Source organism: Giraffa tippelskirchi, chromosome X (assembly GCF_054371585.1).
Source record: "Giraffa tippelskirchi isolate mGirTip1 chromosome X, T2T-mGirTip1v1.2.pri, whole genome shotgun sequence".
In the NCBI taxonomy this organism is placed as follows: Eukaryota; Metazoa; Chordata; class Mammalia; order Artiodactyla; family Giraffidae; genus Giraffa; species Giraffa tippelskirchi.
The window spans coordinates 41,512,970-41,532,761 of NC_137289.1; the positions used below are offsets into that span (position 1 = coordinate 41,512,970).

General features: G+C 47.2%; 1 protein-coding gene across 43 annotated transcripts in view; it reads right to left on the reverse strand.

The window, feature by feature from the left end:
* Window positions 1-470: 470 nt before the first annotated feature.
* Window positions 471-19,792, reverse strand: part of LOC145537089 (histone-lysine N-methyltransferase PRDM7-like) — a 50,649-nt gene continuing 31,327 nt past the window's right edge. For 7 of the 43 annotated variants that reach the window (XR_014076186.1, XR_014076188.1, XR_014076191.1 and 4 more), the window contains 3 exons: window positions 10,451-11,219; window positions 9,133-9,325; window positions 6,493-7,450 (listed from right to left, as the gene is read on the reverse strand). Coding sequence is in view for 31 of the 43 variants with exons in the window: in XM_081567711.1 (XP_081423837.1) it covers window positions 7,343-7,450; window positions 9,133-9,325; window positions 10,451-10,455 (306 nt within the window). In the remaining 12 variants the exon portion in view is untranslated. Of the gene's footprint in view, window positions 1,011-2,179; window positions 2,222-6,492; window positions 7,454-9,132; window positions 9,326-10,450; window positions 12,401-19,792 lie in introns of those variants that run through there. The other 36 variants (XR_014076187.1, XR_014076189.1, XR_014076195.1 and 33 more) reach the window with 8 other exon arrangements.

Here is a 19,792-nt window from a genome sequence, read left to right on the forward strand (position 1 = left end):
TATTGAAGGATATCCCTATTTGTGCAAGTTTTTAGCTATTATGAATAGTGCTGCTGTGCATAATTTCATCCTTGTTTGAATTTGGAGAGAGGTTTTCAGAGCGGTTGACGAAATACTGAGCATCCCAAGGTGAGACTTGTTTAGCTTTGGAAAAAACTGCCCGGCTGTCTTACAAAGTGGCTGTTCATGCATCCCACTGTTAGGGGAGGCACCCTGACTGAAACCGTCCACCCTGCCCAGGCACCATGGTAACCATATGCATGAGTTGTTTTACGACTGGAGGTCCTGGTAAGGAACACGGAACTCATAAGCCACCACCAACCGAAAGAGTTCGGGAAAGGTCAAAAGGAGACACCACATGTCCGACCACCTCCCAGAATCCACGCTGGCATCCATCTTGGCAGAACAGGGTGTGCACTGTTGTAGCCACGCTCTCCGGGAAGCAAACTCACTCAGAAGGACAACGCAAATAGTGGAGTGCAATTTATTACCCTGGTGGGTTCAAGGCACAGTCTCCTCTTAGCCAAGGACCCCGACCAGTTTTGGTGACAACCGTATATACCATAAGTGTACGTGCCCAAACCCACATCCCCAGATCCCTTGAAACTAGTCTGGATAGTGTAAAGGAGAGATACAATCAAGGCTACTGCTGCTACTGCTAGCTATGATTTATATGCAGTAAGTCTTAGTTGGATAAACAGGGTAACAGATATCAATACGTATTGTACAGAGAATTTGTTTTGCTTTGGGGTAAATTAGTACACTCCCTTGGTGACGGGATGTCTCGGTACGAATCCTGAAGGCCTTTTATCCGGGGGTCGGTTTTCCAATTGTTATGTCGTTGCATGGGTAGTGGGCACATAATTTAGTGTCCATCAGGTGAGCACCCAGGCATATAGTCCAAAGTTCACAGTGGCTTCAAGATGGAGACTGATTTTCAAGATGGAATCTGTTCGGCCTACTTTCCTCCTTCAGCACCACCAGGCAGGACTCTGAGTCAGAATGACTGGCTAAAGACAATCCAGAAACGAATCCCATCACCATAAAATCTGGGTTCCCCTCCCCTACTGCTCTCCAACTGGGCGCCCTTCCCAATAAAATCTCTTTCTTTGTCAGCACGTGTGTCTCCTCGGACAATTCATTTCCGAGTGTTAGACAAGAGCCCAGTTTCAGGGCCTGGAAGGGGTCCCCCTTCCTGCAACACCACCAGCACTGAAGGAGAGCTTCTGTTGTTCCTCACCCTCCAGCAATCGCTACTGTCATATATTCAGAGCACAGCAGTGCTAATAGGTGCGGTGTGTTATCTCATGATTTTCATTGTTATTCCCTAGTAGTATGATACTTTTTGTATAATTTTTGTATGATATGTAGCATCTGCATATCTCCTTTGGCCAGGTGTTTCTGTTTAGATCCTTACCCTTTCTTTCTTTTTTTTTTTTTTTTTAACTGGGGCTGTTTTAGAGGTCTTTGTCTATTTTAGGTCCAAATCCTTTATTAGATATGTGTTTGCAAATATTTTTCTCCCAGTTTGTGGCTTGTCTTTAGACTTTCTGAATAAGGTCTTTCAGGGGAGAAATCTTTAATTTTATAAAGTCCACAATATTTTTTTCTTTTGTATATTGGCGTTTTCTGTGTTAAAACTCAGAGCTCATGATCTGCAGACCAACGCCAAGGTCATGTACATTTTCTTATATATACATGTAATTTTGATTGTTTTGCATTTTAAATAAATCTGAGTGAATTTGGTGTAAGTTTTACAGTTTGTGTTTGCAGTCATTTCATTTTATGTGGTTTCCAGTTGATTGTTCTGTAACTATTTTGGAGAAATCATAAGATATTCACCTCTATTTCAGTTTGGATTTCTTATCTGCAGCAGAACTCCACATACCTGCTCCACAGCCCCCTGGAGCCTGCTCCCTCTGAGATCCAGGAAACGGGAGGACCCACCAAACCGAGCCCATCCCTCATAAATGAGGTCATGCTGCACGCTGTCTCTTCAGACTGCGTTCTTTCACTGAGTAATATGCAAGTGACATTAACCATGCCTTTTGAGGGTTGGTGGTTCATTCCTTTCTACTGCTGAGTAATACTCCATTGCATGTGTATGGGAGGAAAAACAATTTTCATTCTGCCCTTACATAATAAAGACAAATCACCAGGAGAAAAAACAGAAGCATACCTCCTCTATGCTTCCTTGGTGGCTTAGTGGTAAAGAATCCGCCTGCAAAACAGGAGAGACAGGTTTGATCCCTGGGTTGTGAAGATCCCCTGGAGAAGGAGTTGGCAGCCCACTCCAGTATTCTTGCCCTAGGGATCCCATAGACAGAGGAGCCTGGGGGGTTACAGCCCATGGGATCCCAGAGTTGAACATGACTTAGTGACTAAAACAACAAATGCCTACTGTATACAGGGGAGCTACCCAAGAAAACTGAGTCAGTCCCTGAAATGTCCTAAGCCATCACCTTAAATACCTTCTTCAGCTGAAGACAGAAGTAAGACCTTGGGGAATGGGAGAAGCCACTTATGGAAAGTTATCATGCAAGACACAGTAAAGAAGGATGATTGTTGGTAGATTTAAGATGGGACCTTCCCATTGATGAGTTACTTGAGTTAATTATCCTTCTATTTCTGGTGCAAACAGGGGCAAGCCTTAAATGCAGAGATTTCTCTGTTGTAAATGTCCTTCACAAAAGGCAATTGCTACTTAGTTTACTGAGAGTCCTCTTTTTTTTTTTTTTTTTTCCTCTAAGCCAACGTAAATAATCCTCACACCAGATAGGCTTATTTTGGGGTGGCCTACTCTACTTGCCCTCAAGTTTTTAACTACTATGAATAGTGCTGCTGTGCATAAGTTCATCTTTGTTTGCATTTGGGCATGGATTTTTCAAAGCAGTTTCTTAAATACTGGAAATAGCAATTGTTGGATCCCAAGGTGAGGTTTGTTTAGCTTCAGAGAAAACTGCCCAACTGTGTTACAAAGTGGCTGTGCATGTGTCCTACCAGCAGTGAGGGGGCATTCCTGCTGTTCCTCAGCCTCCAGTAATTGGTATGACGGGGTCCTAATAACATGTGTGATGTGATATCTCATGATTTTAATTTGTAATTCCCTAATGGTGTATGATGTTGAGCATGCTTTTGTTTTTGACTATCTGTATTTTTTTTTTTTTTTTTTTTTGGCTGGGTGTCTGTTCAGATCTTTACTCATTTTTTATGGGGTTGTTCAAGAGGTCTTTGTCTATTTTGAGTCCAAATCCTTCATCGGATGTGAGCTTTGCAAATACTTCTCTCTCAGATTGTGGCTTGTCTTTTGATTTTCTGAATAAGATCTTTAAGAATCAGTTCAGTTCAGTCGCTCAACCGTGTCCGACTCTTTGCGACCCCATGGACTGCAGCACACCAGGCCTCCCTGTCCATCACCAACTCCCGGAGTTTACTCAAACTCATGTCCATTGAGTCAGTGATGCCATCCAACCATGTCATCCTCTGTCGTCCCCTTCTCCTCCCTCCTCCAATCTTTCCCAGCATCAGGGTCTTTTCAAATGAGTCAGCTCTTCGCATCAGGTGGCCAAAGGACTGGAGTTTCAGCTTCAGCATCAGTCCTTCCAATAAATATTCAGGACTGATTTCCTTTTGGATGGACTGGTTCGATCACCTTGAAGACCACGGGACTCTCAAGAGTCTTCTCCAACACCACAGTTCAAAAGCATCAATTCTTCGGTGCTCAGCTTTCTTTATAGTCCAACGCTCACATCCATACATGACTAGTGGAAAAACCATGGCCTTGACTGATGGACCTTTGTTGGCAAAGTAACGTCTCTGCTTTTTAATATGCTAGGTTGGTCATAACTTTTCTTCTAAGGAGGAAGCGTCTTTTAATTTCATGGCTGCAGTAGTTGTGCATGGGCTTAGTTGCTCCGTGGCAGGTGGGATCTTCCCAGATCGGGGATTGAACCCATGTCTCCTGCATTGGTAGCTGGATTCTTAACCACTGCACCACCAAGGAAGTCATTCTCCTCTCTCCTTCCTGCCAACCTCCTACTTAAAAAAAAGACTAAAAGCAACCTGTCTAGTAAGTTTTCAGGAGTCTGAGCTCTGAGGTCAGCATCTGCGGTGTCATTCTCCCAAAGGCTTCAGATTCCGGTTGGGCTCATGAGTCTGGCAACCAGGGTGGGTCTGGCGGCTGAAGACAGGCTTGGCCTCTGGAGCTCTGCCCTCACCGACTCACGCAGGGTCCCCGAGCTCTGGCAGACAAGCAGAGCGGCGTGCAGGCGGGGCTGGTACAGCCGTGGGACCGCTGCAGTCAGAGTGGAGCCTGCGGTGGAGGCAGCTGGCTGTCCTGTCCCCGTGACTGCTACAGTCCTGTGTGCTCGTGCAGAGCAGTCACGGTATCAGATGAGGCCTGGCTGCTGTCGTGGGGACAGGATGGGACCTCAGGCAGCTCACATCCCACCCCCCCCCACCCCGCTTCAGATCGTGGCTTGTGGCTGCTGGCAGCTCCCTAGGGCTGGGAGGCTGTGTAAAGCACCAGCCCCCTTGCTCAAGATCAGCTGAGACCCCAAGCTCTGGGGTCACACACCATCCCTGCCACCATGCAGGTTGTCCCACTGTTGTGAGGGAGGGGCTGTGAGGGGCTGTGGGTGATGGGGGATTTGGGGGTGTTGTGGGCTGGCCCAGGAGTCAGCTTTTTGAGGGGAAGAGAGGGGAGCAGAGGGGAGGGAGAAGCTTTGAATTGCTCAGGCTTCCAGGGGATTCCAGGCCCAGCTCCGGCGGGAGGTGCAGGTGAGAAGCCCCTGCAAGTTTCTCGGTCCCCACCGTATTTCAGTTGAAGCCCCTCTGCCTGCACCACCCCTAACTCTCCCTCCCGTGGCCCCTGCCTAAAGCCACAGAAGATGGGGAGTCTATACGGCTTCGCTTCCTGTAGGGAAACCAAGCCACAGACAAACGTGATCCTTTAAGAAAGCGTGAAAGAAATGAGAAAATAATAGTGGCTGGTTATTACTGACACGGTTCGTGTAGAGACGCTTCGGAAGCCTGGCACAGGGAGGGAACTGAGGGCTGTTGCCCCCAGTCCTGGAGTTTGCACCCTCCACTCCCCGTCCCGCAGCCCACTGTCCCCTTGGTGTCTTCTGGTGACCGGGTGAACTTCAGCCTCCTGAACACATCCTGGAAGGATCAGGCCAGGGCAGAGGTCCTTCACAGAGGGGAGGGTGTGGTCGACTCTTTAGAACGCCATTGCCTCCACTCTGTGTCAGAGCTCAGTTCTGGGTCTAAGCAAGTGTGGCTTCCTGATGCCGTCACCACCTTCACTCACCGGGGGGCCTTTGTGTCCACCTTGTCCCCTCGTGCAGCCTGGTCACCCCTGGGACCCGTGCTGTGCGTATCTGCTCTGCTCACAGCACACCCCAGGGTCCATCAGACTTTACTCATAAAAGGGACGTGTAAGGATGAACTATTCCATAGTTAAGAATTTCAAGGTCGCGACAGCGTTGACCAGAGCACGTGGACACAGGTACGAGGCCCGTGCACAGAGAAGCCGCTGTGTGGGCTTCGAGGACCCTGCGTGTGGGGGTGGGATGGGGGCTGGACAGGGACTTCCTGCACACGCGGCTCCAGGCTCTGTTCTCGGCAGGGCGGACTACTGTCGGCACTGCCTGTCTGTGGAGGGGCTCTGGGGCTGCCCAGCTCAGCAGGAATGGCAGTGGTGGGAAGGGAGGTCGCCCTCCCTTAGCACCCCTGACCTCACACCCACTCATCAGGGCAGCCGAGTGCCTAAACGGCCCCTTCCTCGTCTAGCTCTGAAGAGCTGGAAGGTGTGGGGGCTGAAGGACATGCAGAAAACAAAATTCTGTAAAGCAATTATTCTTCAATTAAAAAATAATAAAAGGTTAAAGAAAACATCACAAGGAACAGCAAAGGTGGGGCTTGCATTCTCAGCCAGCCTCTGCCAGATTCTCCCTGTGCTTATGCATAAGACTAAAATGCTGCTGCCTCCACCGTGTATCACAGATGAGAATAGAGACACAGAGAGGTTGAGCATCTTGCCCCAGGTCGCACAGCTGCTGAGGGCAGGGCTGAAAACTGGACCCCTGTGGTCGAATCTGGAGTCCAGATGCTGTGATGACCCTGGGGGAGCAGCAAAGACCAGATGGCCCAGGCTGAGCAAGGCACACGCACATGCGCACACACACGTGCACGAGGCCTTCACCTCTGAGGCCACAGAAGCCAGAGGAAACCAGAGGGCAACCAGGAGAGGCCAAAGGAGAGTCGTGGTCTATAAGGAGGAGAGGCCACACTTCCCAGGAGGCCGGGAAATTCTCTTCCCTGGTGAGTCTGTCTCAAACCCTAGATTCCTCTCCCTGGACCCAGGAACTGACTGTTCCATGACCTAACTGAGTTGGCTCCAGAATTATGCCTTCCCAGGGGTTCAGCTACCACTGGACCCCACTGCTCTCAGTAATAAGCGGGGAATAAGTACGTAGTCTGGGCTTCAGATTTGTTTGGAGACAAAATTTATTAGGAGTACAAAAAACCCACAAAGGCAATTGGCATGAACATCTCCAGAACACTTAAGAAACCCTCTGCTGTTTATCTACCTCCTCTCCTGTCATGAAAGTGGAAGGTCTGTTTAATCAATTAATTCTGGGCTTATCACACTTTTTCTTTAAAATATTTATTTATGTATTAATTTATTCGGCTGCACTGTGTCTTAGTTGCAGCATGTGGGAGCTAGTTCCCTAATGAGGTATTGAACATGGGTCTCTGCATTGGAGTCTTGGCCACTAGACCACCTGGGAAGTCTCTTCTCATACTCTTGGGGACAGTAAAGGGTCATAGACCTCCTCTGAGGCCCCCTTAGAGCTGAGGCATGGGGCGGCTGCAGTAATCCTCCTGTGGCTAAGATGTGGTTTGTTGGTCATGACTCACTCACACTCCCTGCACACATAGGGCTTCTCCCCTGTGTGTGTCCTCTGGTTTGTGATGAGACTTGACCTATCCTTGGAGACTTGCCCACACTCTCCGCACTTGGCTTTTATAATCCCCGAGACCCCTGCCCCCATGAATAATTTGCCTGTGTCCTCTGGATTCAGTTTCTGGCTTGTGGTGGGCTCTTCCGTCATTCTCTCATGCATCCCAGAGCCCCCCATTTGTCCCTAGGACGAGTAGGAAGAGGCCCTTGAAATCCTCTTCAGCCTTTTGCTTTTCAGCAAAGGTTGGGGCCTTTCCTTGGCCTCGCGACCCTCAGGTTTGTCACTCGGGCTGTGCGGATCAGAATATCGCTGCTGCTGATTTTGATTGCCTGGGCAGTGATCCTCTGCTTGGAGGTGGTCTCTTGCAGATGGTTTCAGGAGGGTCTGAGAGGGGTGATTGCGTTGGACATGTTCGCTGAGGAATTTCTGACTAGAGAAGGCCAGAGAGCAGGAGGCACATGGGTGGATCTTGGGCTTCGGTTCTGCTGAAAGAGAAAGCTTTTGGTCAGGTAGCTGGTTTGCCGTCGTAAGGCCTGCCCACTAATCATCTTGGTGTTGACAGCGCACGATTTGTCTCCCATCAAGTGTGTCTCTACAGTCCACTTTTCCATTCCATCCTTATTCTCTACATCTACAGAAATCCGGGAAGCTTGTGTCAAGGGCCTTTTCTACGTATCACCCGGACTAGGGACCTTCCAGCAGCATCAGAGCAGCGCCTCTCCTGATAGAGGTGGATCTGCAGGGACCTTTCCCTGTGTGTCAGTATCTGAAAAGTCATGTCACAGTGGCCACAGGTATTTTACCCTACTGAGAGATAAGACTCTTGATGACTTAGGTAGAATCTTCCTGAGTGGCTCCCTGTGAGGGGAAAGGGTCTATTAAGTTAGGGGCGCCTGGCCTGGAGCTCTCTGCCTATGGGAGGTAGCACAGGGGGTAGTTAGAGCAGGTGTGAGTAAAGCTGACTTTGCGGCTCCTGGTTCAAAGAGCAGCCTTTGTGCCGATCTCTGCAGGAAGTGGGTTTCAGACTGGACGAGACCGAGTGGCCCAGGTCCCACTGACTACAGGTCTCTGGCTCCTGCTGCCCCAACTGCTTCACAAATTGCTCCTCTCTCAGTTTTCCATAAATCCGAAAATAAAGGCATGTCCTTTCTCAAGCCTCACCAGTATTCATACCTCATTTATTTCATTCAGTCTTAGTCCATTTAACGTGCACTAGGAAGTCCTGTTTAAAAATACATCTCCAGCCAGACTCCTCACACCCTCACTCCCGTGCATCTTCAGCCAGCCCACTCTCCCCTCGTGTCCGGCAATGAACTGACCTCTGAGGGGACTCTCCGCTGCTGTCTCTTCCCAAAAATGAACCAAAGCATTGTCACAGAACAGAGAACATGCCGCTTGCAGCTGAAAACCTCACGGTTGTTCTGTGTCACCCAGAAAGACCCCTGGGGCCTGTACGTGGACACAGGCCCTGAGGCTTCCGTGTCCCGTCCAGCCTCCTTCCTGTCCCTCTGTGCTTCCTCCTGCGACCACCGGCATGGCCTCTCGTCCAGGCCCTGGGGCTGCGGCACTGGCTGCTCCCCTGCCTGGAATCCTTTCCCACGGGTGTTATCTCTGCAGAGACCCTGCCCCACCATCCTGCACCACACCCCGCCTTCTGCTCACACTGATCCAAGGCACTTTTCCTGCACTGTTTTCCTCAGAGCACCAGCCCCTGTCTGGTATGAAGCCCGTGCTGCCCCAGGGCAGTGGTTCTGTCTGTTTTGGTGGGTGGAGCCCTGTCTGGCACAGAGTATGAACTCACAGGACAACAAACTGAAACAGTGACTGAATGCAAATCACTGGACTCCTGTCGCTTAGAAATGGGAGGAAATGAGGAAGAAACAGGGAAAGGTGAGAGAGCTGGTAGGTGCTAGAAAACTTGCTTTTTGCTTCTGAGCCTTTCAGCAGAAGGTGATGTTACATATTTTTTGCATAAAATGTTGAAAATTAGAACTAACATTTTTCACATAAAAATCTTTCCTAACAGTCATATGAAATGAATCTAATTCTGAGGCATTTTAATTGCGACTTGACTGACTTTAGACTGGATTGTACTCTGCTTTGGAATCGGACCAGGGAGGCTCCCCGGGGTGGGCTGGGGCGCTGGAAGAGGGGTGGCGCTCACCTCTCCTGGCCGCGAGCTCGCTCTTCCCCCTGCTGTCCCGTTGATGCCGAGGTCCTGGCCATACTCGTCCCCGTACCAGACCAGCAGCTCACAGCCCAGCCCGACCACTTGGCAGGTTCGGTAGAAGATCTGCCGGTGATACTGGAAGGCCACCAGGTTCTGCTCCTCATCGTCCCGGGCACAGTTCACATACCTGGGGTCGAGGCAGGGAAAGGAAAAGAAACCTCAGGTGACGAGCGCCCCCCACTGTCGGACCATGCCCAGCTCCTTGCCTTCAGACTCTGAGGCCGCTGTGGCTCCCACCGCCCCTCATGGGGACCTTCTGTTCACACCTTCGACCAGGCCGTGCGAATTCCTATTTCCAGATCCTGTCTCTGGTCCTCTTCCTGGCTGGAATGCTTTTCTCTCCTTACCTAATTAGCCATTTTCCGGAGCCCAGTCCCAGCCGCGTCTCCACCTGGACTGTCCATGAGGCTGGTGACCTCCAGCTCCCTTAAGTTCTAAATTAAGTTCTCTTTCATTCCACAGGACTTGGTGCTCCTAGGCTAGCACACACCCCTCAGCACTCACCCCAGCCTGCCTTCTCTCCCGAGGCTTTTCTTCAATCTCCCCATGTGTATCCAGGGTCCTGTTCACTTGCCCACCCCCTCCCATGGAAACTTGGAGAGTGCTCTGACATAGCTTGAGACCCAGAACAGTAATAGTTTATTCACTTTCTGCCTGCCCTGATGAAAGGAGAGGCCCTTAGAGAATGGCCATGCTCACGGCCATCCTGCCCCGCATTCCTTCCCAGGCCTCAGGGCTCACTTCTCACTGGAACCGAGCCTGGGGAGGTTGTTGCCCACATGGACTCAAGGTCTCTCGTGTTAGGTTATCCTGGCACTGTGCAGTTACTCAAAAATGGAAAAATTAAAGTTACTATTTCTAAAACCAATTGGCTAATGTCTGTCTGCAGTATGTTCTCCAAAAGGACATGGGTTGTGTGACCTGCTTCAGTAATGAAGTTCACTGTCTAAACTGAAACATGAAGTGCTTGGTAAGTGTCAATTAAGTGAGTTACAGTGTCCCTGGTGAATCTAGACTCCTCAAGTTGTTTTCAAGTCCCCCAGTTTTGTTTAGCACATAGACTTGTATTTTGAGGGCACATGCTATATTTGTATTTCTTTCTTTCCAATGTCTTTTGAAATGAAAGAGCATGATATGGAAGGAAAAGAGGAAAGAAGATGTGAAAGCTATTGAGGGAGACAGGTTGAGAAGGAAAGGGGTGTGGGCTTGAGGGAAGAGCGACGTCTACAAACTGCAGACTCACTGCACTCACCTCATCCAGTTGGCCAAAGACGTGTCCTTTCTATCCACATATTCATAGCAGTTTCTCCCTTTGGTGATCTGAGTGTCAGAAAAAGAGTTACAAGCTTTCTTCTCTCTTTTATTTATTTTTTTGTGTAGGAAGCAATAGAAGAACGATTTCTCTCTGCTGTCATTGGTGCTCTTCAGCCTGCATGGATTCAACTGCGTTCATCAAGAGGCTCTTTAGTTCTTCTTCACTTTCTGCCATAAGCGTGGTGTCATCTGCATATCTGAGGTTATTGATATTTCTCCCGGCAATCTTGATTCCAGCTTGTGCTTCTTCCAGCCCAGCGTTTCTCATGATGTACGCTGCATATAAGTTAAATAAGCAGGGTGACAATATACAGCCTTGACGTACTCCTTTTCTTATTTGGAACCAGTCTGTTGTTCCATGTCCAGTTCTAAGTGTTGCTTCCTGACCCGCATACAGGTTTCTCAAGAGACAGGTCAGATGGTCTGGTATTCCCATCTCTTTCAGAATTTTCCACAGTTTATTGTGACCCACACAGTCAAAGGCTTTGGCATAGTAAATAAAGCAGAAATAGCTGTTTTTCTGGAACTGTCTTGCTTTTTCGATGATCCTAGAGACTAGACCAAATTCCAGTCTGGTACCAGCTTACCAGATAACAGAAAAAAAAATTGTTTATGGGTAAGCTTAGAAAAGTCTTTTCCATATATCTTGAAGTAGCAGTATTTTTGCAAAGGCATCAGTGTGAAACCATAGAAGGCATGTTTAAAACCTGATTAAATTGAAATTGACAAAGTAATCTGGCCATTGCTGTGACTTGAAACACTTGAATATGATAACTAGAATTATAACTGACAGCATTTTACCAAAACATATCAGATTTTCATGAATGTCACATAATTTCTAGGATATCTATATTAGTATCATCAACCATACAATATAACTTGAGAAGATCCATCACTTCTTCTGACAACACTTCCCATGTAGTTTAACATGCCAAATGAACTCGGGCTGTTTAATATCTCTCTTTGGGAGGTCTCAGGGGCCCTCTGAAGCATCCCAAAGGTAGCTAGACGTCAATTATTTAGGAAGGTTTGTTTATAAATATCAAAAGGGTTTATAACAGTCAAGTAGGATGACATAAGTCACTGTGAAACAATACTTATCCACTTAGCCAAAGTTAACAAAGGATTTCAAAGGTCAACCTAGAACAGATCACTCAAGAGGTAAAGAAACTTAAAATCCATTAGCAAAGGCAGTTCAACCTCTCAAGAAAACTTGTACTAGGCACAAAACACTTTTCTGGAGGTCCACTTCCCATAAAACCTCCTTATCCCTTTCCGTACCCATTCCTTTGCTTCTCCCATCCTGAAACTGCCACCCGAAGTCAGAACTATTTCTTTTTCCTTCATAAAATGTGATTTCATTACTCATACCTTCTTTAATAACAAGACATACATTTTCCTTAAGCAACAAAGAACTGACTTTTACATTGGCATTCTATAGATTGGTGAACATACGTATCAGTGATACTATCTAAAAAACATTTTTGCTTTCTTATAGTGAACACCTTAGGATGGCACCAGACACTATTCATGGATGGTCAAAAACCTCTTTAGTGTCTGTGTAAGAGGAAGGTCCTGTCAAGTAGTGAATGTCTCAGAACCTTATTTATTTGGAAATGACCTAGCTATTCAATACACTGTCATCACTTAGTTTAGCACAACGATAGAAATTCAGGTAACCAAAATCTGGAGAAACTATTGTAAATTCAGTTCAGTTCAGTTGCTCAGTCGTGTCTGACTCTTTGCGACCCCATGGACTGCAGGATGCCAGGCTTCCCTGTCCATCACCAACTCCCGGGGCTTGCTCAAACTCATGTCCATCGAGTCAGTGATGCCATCCAACCATCTTATCCTCTGTCGTCCCCTTCTCCTCTGCCTTCAATTGAGACTATTGTAGATAGATATTTTAAAGTATAATTATTTTTAACAGTTTATCTAAAAGCTCATATCGCATTTACATTCTTTAGGAGTTTTTCTGTTTGTTTGTTTTTAGAGGTACTTTCTTTGTTGACAAGCTTGTGACAGATGTAACAATATAGCAATATTTAACTTATAATAAACCTAGGCACTATAAAAATTTTATGCTTACTGTTAATGACTCAGACATGTCTAGAGTAGTGAAAAAAAATAAATACCAGGTATTTAATATTGACTATTTCCCAGTTCACATGAATCTAAAATTCATTTAGGTCAATTTTTTCTTGTATTTAGAACTGTTTGATTTGTAAGGGCTTCCTTTTCTTTAGATTATTTAAATAAGAACTCACTTACAACTTCAGCAATATTATCAAAAAACAGAAGACTCACACTGAGACATACATAAATCCACACAGACAGACAGAGGTCTTCAAAAGGTAAGTCTAGGGGTGAGGGGTTGAGTAGGGTGTAAGTTAGGGTGTGGGTTAGGTTTAGGGTGTGGGATAGGGATTTGGGTTAGGGTGTGGGATAGGGTGTCGGGTTAGGGTGTCGGGTTAGGCAGTCGGGTTAGGGTGTTGGGCTAAGGTTAGGGTGTCGGGTGTCAGGTTAGAGTGTCGGGTTAGGGTGTCAGGTAAGGGTTAGGATGCTGTTATTTCTGCACTAAATATATATAATTCTCTATAGCTCACATTTGAAAATCTAGGCACAGATTGTCCTGCATGATATATGGAATACGCTCTAAGAAAATCTGGAAAAAGTTTTCCCAATGGAAATATTGACTTCTTTATGTTACATTTATGAATATCTGTGAGCACATTTTCCTACACAATATATGGAATTCTCCATGGTAAACCTTTGAATATATGGACATTCATTTTCCTACATTAAATATTCAATTCTCTCCACAACACATATGAAAATATTAGCCTGGCTTTGGTGGGCATAGATTTTCAAATGTGGAATACCAAATTCTGTATGTTTCACGCGTGGCAATCAGTGTGCAGATTTGCTTAAATAAAATATGGAATCACATACATTTTGCAGATGATAATTGGAACAAAGACTTTTGCTATATTGACATATGGGATTCTGTATATTTCATATATGAAAATCTTAATTAAGATTTTCTGACATAAGTATGTAATTTTCTATATTTCATGTTATAGAAATCAGGGAACCAATTTTCCTACATTAATTAGGACACCTCTACATTTCACAAATAGAAATTTGTGAACAGATTTTCATACTTGTCATATGAGATTTTTCACATTTAGTATAAGAAAATCTCGGCCCAGATATTTGCACAAAAAATACAGAAATCTTTATGCTTCATATATGAAAATATGAGTGACAATATTCCCGTATGAAATACGGAATTCTCTATATATCAGATTTGAACTAGGGCCATCCATTTTCTACATAAATATGAAATATCTATGTATCACATATGAACACCTCTGCTCAAACTTTCCTAGAGGAAGTATTGAACATTATGTGTATCACATAGGAAAACCTGGGTGCCAATTTCCCCTCATGCAATCAGGAATTCTGTATATTTAAGATATCTTTCAAATTCTGCATACCAATTTTACTACATAAAATATGGAACCCTGCATAATTCAGATATGGAAATCACTGTGACATTTTTACTCTCTTAAAAATAGATTTTCTGTATGTTACATATGATAATCTCAACGATGGTTTTACTACATGAAATGTTGAATTTTTTTGTATTTCACTTGATTAAAATCTGTATCCAGAGTTTTTTACATGAACTATGGAATTCTCTATACTTCCTATATGAAAATCTGGGTGGTGATTTTCTTACATTAAATATGGGATACTCTACATTTCACACATGAAAATCTAGGCATTGGTTTTCTTAAGACACGGAGATCCAATATAGTATTGGTATTCCCCTATTTCACAAGGGAAAATGTCAGCACCACTGTTTCTTCATGAAATATGAAATTCTTTGCATTTCTCATACATATATCAAGACAACCATTATCCACCATGAAATATGGAATTCCTTATATTTCCTATACCAAAATCTAGGTGCTAATGCTCCTTCATGGAAGTTGGACTTTGGTATGGTTCACATTTGAAGATCAGAATGGAGATTTTCTTATAAGAAATATGGAAATCTCTATATTTTGAATGAACCAGTGGTTCTCCACGTACTGCCACGTGTTCCCTGTTTGCATTTGGGTCCCTGTCCCTGACACGTGTCTGCTTGTGTTGCATGTGTGTGTGCATGGGTACTGGCCTCTGCAGACACAGAGATGAAGGTGACAGAACATGAGATGTGGAGCAACCAGAAGAGGAGGCACGAGGCGCTCACAGACTAGGGGAGACGGGTCCATGCATCTCTGTCATGCCCCTGTCCGGGACAGGAATGAGGGAAGGATGACAGATGACAACTGTGGACAGTGACTCTGCAAATCTGCAGTTACATCAAGAGGCATAAACAAGCTCACAATTCCTGCTGTGATGTGTGTTTGTATCCGTAAGCAGTGGTGGGGGGTTTGAGGAGTCACCCAGAGGAAATAAATCAAGTGATGTGGGGATTTAAAACCACCGTCTGTGGACCCCTCAGTCTGTGGTGCATTGGCTACCCTGTGGAAATGCTGGACGAGGCTAGGGCAGGACCCCCGATTTTGAAGAGGCCAGGGTGCTTCGGATAAAGGAAGAGACTGGAAGGAGGAGGATTGGAATGAGAGCCGGCTTCACTGAAGATTGTTCCACACTTGTGAGAAGGCGATCTGGGCAAGTCCTAGGCTAGTGCTGCCTAGGATCAGCCTGTCAGCCAGCACACTCCCTCTCCAAGTGTGTTCCATATTGGCACCATGCGAGACAAATGACATGCTAATGTAGGCTCTCAGAGTGAATCCCCAGGCATCCTAGGAGAGCCTGGGTGTGAGCGTGCAATCCGTCCGGGCACTTCCAGCTACCTGGCAGTGCAGAAGGGTGAGGAAAGCGCAGGTGGGCGGTGTGTGTGAGTGCCCCTCTGCCAGTGTCTGCCTGTGAGGGAGGGAACAGGGATGAAGCAAGGACGGCAGGCTGTTTGCATGCAGGGACCCTGGGACAGTGAGAGACAGGTTCCAGTGCAGAGCCTGCTGTATTTAGGCTCCAGGCATTACTGAATAGCAGTCATGAGGAAGACACCACATTGCTCGTTTAAAAATGTCCTGACGTGAATTCCTTCCTTTTTCCGAGTGTGCTGCTGCACCCTGGATCCCTTGCCGAAAGGATAGGCAGGCAGAAAGCACCAGTGGGAAGTCGGTGAGGATGGAAAGGAGCCAAGAAACAGAATGGGGTGGATTCCCAGGCACAGAAGAGGGGGCGGGGCTACAGTCCCTTGGATCTTTCTGTCCTTCTCAAGTGTAGCAGCATTCATGCCCCAAAATGACCAGGGGCATGAGCACACCTTGCTTTGTATGTAAGCTTTGGTTGACTGACGGGACTCCAGCATAAGCAGCTGCTACCTGCAGAGTTTTCCAGTTGGAAACATCACTCTTTATTCTCTTCGCAGAAAGCTTGGCTATCAGGACTATGCAAAGGATGGCGTCAGTTGATTCTTCGCTGCTCCCGACCCCACAGGGCTGGGGAGACAGGGTAGGCTGCGGTGTGTTCTCAACCTGGAGGCTGAACGAGAACAGCCCCATTTTGAAAGGGCCTGTATACACTAAATGGGCAGACTTCAATGCCTCTGGCACCGGTGAGTCATGGTCCTCAATGGAGAGCTGTCCTTAGCTTCTCACTGACTGGCATTTAAGCACATTTCATGGAGCTCCCTCATGCCAGCTAGAGCATGCCCCGTTTCTCCCCCTGTCCAAAGTGTGGCCAAGCCACCGTAGTCCTGTGCAGTGTTCATGTCCACCATGTGAGGGAGGGAGGGACGCCTGTCTCCTTCTGTGGTTCAGCAGAGATCGCCTGTGTTTGCCTCTAAGTTTGAGAAAGCATTCCCCAGCTTTGTGAACTGACAAAGTCAGATCTCCCGTGGGTGCAACTCACACAGGAGGAGAGCTTTGGCTTTATGCCTAGGTTAAGTGTCTTTTATGAGTGCCGGTGTCCGGAGAGTGGCAGAGGGCAACAGCACCAGTCAGGGAGACAGAGACACACAGACACAAGCCCCTACTACACACGGAGAAAGATGGACAGAGAAACAGTGCGTGCCAGAAGCAGAGACAGAGACACAGAGAGCTCTGTACCCTGTGGCTCCTGAGCAAAAGAGCTCAATTGTATCAAACTGGGTTTGTACCCACTCTCCTATCATCCAGACCACATCGGGCTCTCTGCTTTATGGAGGAAACTCTCCAGCCACATTGCCCCCCTGCCTTTCATGGGACACCTTGGGAGAGCACCCAGATGTCTAAGGTCCTGTGGGACGCAGGAGTGTCTTTTTCGGATATGGAAGTGGGAATTCATGGTTTGAATTTCTACAGGCCAAGGAAATGGCAGCTCGCACCTGGGTTTTGCCAGATGGAAGACAGGCAATATGCCTGGAGGTGGGCACTCAGCGAATCAGAGGCATCATGTGGCTCGCTGGAGCCCCGGAAGCCGGGGCAAGGGGGTGAGGTGGGCCCGAGGCGACTCCCTTTGGGCTAGGGGCCTGTCCGTGGAGCGTGACGCCCACTACCCTCTCTGCCAATGGCTGAGATTGGGCCAAGCAGCCTGGGAGTGGTTCACAGCTCCAGCAGCCCAGGGGCCCTGTTAGCCTGGGAAATCCGGCCGGCCTGCGGAGGAAATGGATGAAAACGGAAGGGGGAACCAAGGCCAAGATGGGATGGTGGCTCACACAAGACCACGAGTCTATGTTCCGGAACACCTTGCCTACAAGCTGGTGCACCAGCGAAATGAACTGACCCATATGGGCAAGACTGCCTTAGAGACGTTGCTAGGCCCATACTATCTCGTTGCTCACCTCCCCGCACTCTGTTCTTCGGTCTCCCAGTGATGTGTAACCTGTTTACAAAATAATGCTCGCCAGGGGCCTAGTAGGTCAGCAGGGACACAACATTTTGGACTATCCCCCTTTGAGGATATGGAAGCAGGTTTCACTGAAATCACTCCAAATCAAGGATTTAGATACCTTGTAGATTTGATCTGCACCTTTTCAGGCTGGGTGGAAGCCTTTCCTACCCAAACTGAAAAAGCAAGACAAGTAACCAAGGCACTCCTGAAAGACATTGTCCCCAGATATTGAATGTGTCTGACCATAGGGTTGGACAATGGACCGGCATTTGTAGCCGATGCAGAACAACAGGTGGCAAAGGCTTTGAAAACCCAGTGGAAATTGCATACTGCCTGCCATCCCCAGAGCTCAGGGAAAGTGGAACACGTGAGTGGAACCCTCAAACAAACCCTAGCAAAACTATGCCAGGAGACCAGCTTATCTTGGGTAGGCATGTTGCCTGCGGCCCTCTTAAAGGTGAGGTGTTCACCCGGGGCACGGACAGGGTTTTTGCCATTTGAAATCCTGTATGCACGACCACCCTCGCTAGTCAACTTAAGGGGAGACACCAGAGAACTGGGGAACTTGGACTTATATAGGCAGCTAAAAGGGTTAGGACACACAATCTCTCAAATACATACGTGGATAATTGATAGAATACCCATTTCCTTAGGTATAACAGCACATCCTCACCAACCAGGGGACCGAGTATGGGTAAGGATTGCAAACAACAGCCTGTAAAACCCATGTGGAAAGGGCCCTATTTTGTAATCTTAACTACCCCCACTGATCTCAAGGTGGCATGAACAGATGCTTGGACCCATTACTCCAGAGTCAAACCTGCAAGTCCCACTGATAGCCAGGAAAAGTGGGAAATGACCCTTAGTCTGGAGAAACTCCTGTGCCTGACCTTGCAAAGAAGGAAACAAGCACCCCAAAGCCCTGCTGGGGGCCACACCGGGAGCTGGTTAAGAAACACACGGCTGAAGCTGGAGGAACCAATAGGACCTACACAAGGCAGATGTATTGGTTATTAATTGGTCTGGGACTCCCCCTATTCATCTTATTTGGAATAGGGCTTTCCTCTCTCCCACAGAGTGGACTTGTATCCAAAAACTCTCTCTCTGCTTTCCCTACTTCTTCATACTTCTTCCTTTTTAGGAGTCTCCTCCGACTGTGATCAACTTAAATATGAAAACAGTGTATTTTTGCCTTATAGTTCTGTTAAGTTGTAAAGTCGCCTCCTCATCTGAGAGCCAGGATAATTGTTCTGAATGTACGGAGTCTTTCTACCATGAGGGTAAATGGGCCCAAGGATTCACTGACTGCACATACAAACCAGCCGCATGTTATAGTTCAGCTTTCCCATGAACTAGAGAAAGGAAGCATCATTGCGAGGGACAATTAGAGCCCACAGTGTGAATGGCCTAACATGCTATGGTACCCCAAGACAGATGGCTTGCTGGACTCGACAGACTCATTTTGGGATGATAGATTGTGGGGGGGAAGACCAGGCTAGGAAAGAACGAGCCCAGGAGGTGGTCAAATGGTTAAAGGCCCAAGTAACCAAGCCAGACCCATTGGCATCAGGTCCAAAGATGGGGTCCTCTGGACTTTATAACCAGCTTTGAGTTTCCCTCAAAGATAAGTTAGAAATGACCACTATTGGAAATAATCCTTTTATCCATCTAGCCGAGGAGGTAGCCCTGGAACTAAATGTCACTAGCTGCTGTGTTTGTGGAGGAGCTCTGATGCATAAAACATGGCCCTGGAAGTGTACTGCACTGGATGCCTCTCTGCTATTCCAATGGAATCGAACAACTAGCAGGCGGGCAGGGGGTTCTATTCAGAGTTGGACCCTGTCCAAGGAAACAGAAGGCAAAGAATGCCTAAGCCAGGAAGGGACACATTATACCTGGGTCAGAGAAACAAAATGTAGAAGAGCCCTGGTCTATAATGGTACCTGTAACAAACGTCTGTGGTGGTCAGGGGCCCCAACCTGGTATCGGGATCCCCAAAAGGGAGGGAATGGAAATCACACTTGCACTCCCTTCAACTCCACTTCTGGGATTCCAGAGCGAAACTGTACGGGAAGTCAACCTGATACTAATCCTTTTCTTGCAATCCCAGGCATTAGCCCATATTGGAAGCATTTTAACTCCACAAACCCAGACTTATGGCAGCCCCGAGAGGGACTTTTTGGATTTGCGGGAGAAGGGCCTACTCATGATTCCCATCCAGATGCGGAGGAACCTGCACCATAGGAATAATTCAGTCAGGTTTCTTCCTCTTCCCGACTCACCAGGGGACACGCTGGTGTTCCCAATTTGCGACAACCTGAGACATAGAGAAAAATGATTCCTCGAGCTAGGGGGAAAACAAAGTTGGGGCAAAGCTGAGCGCCCC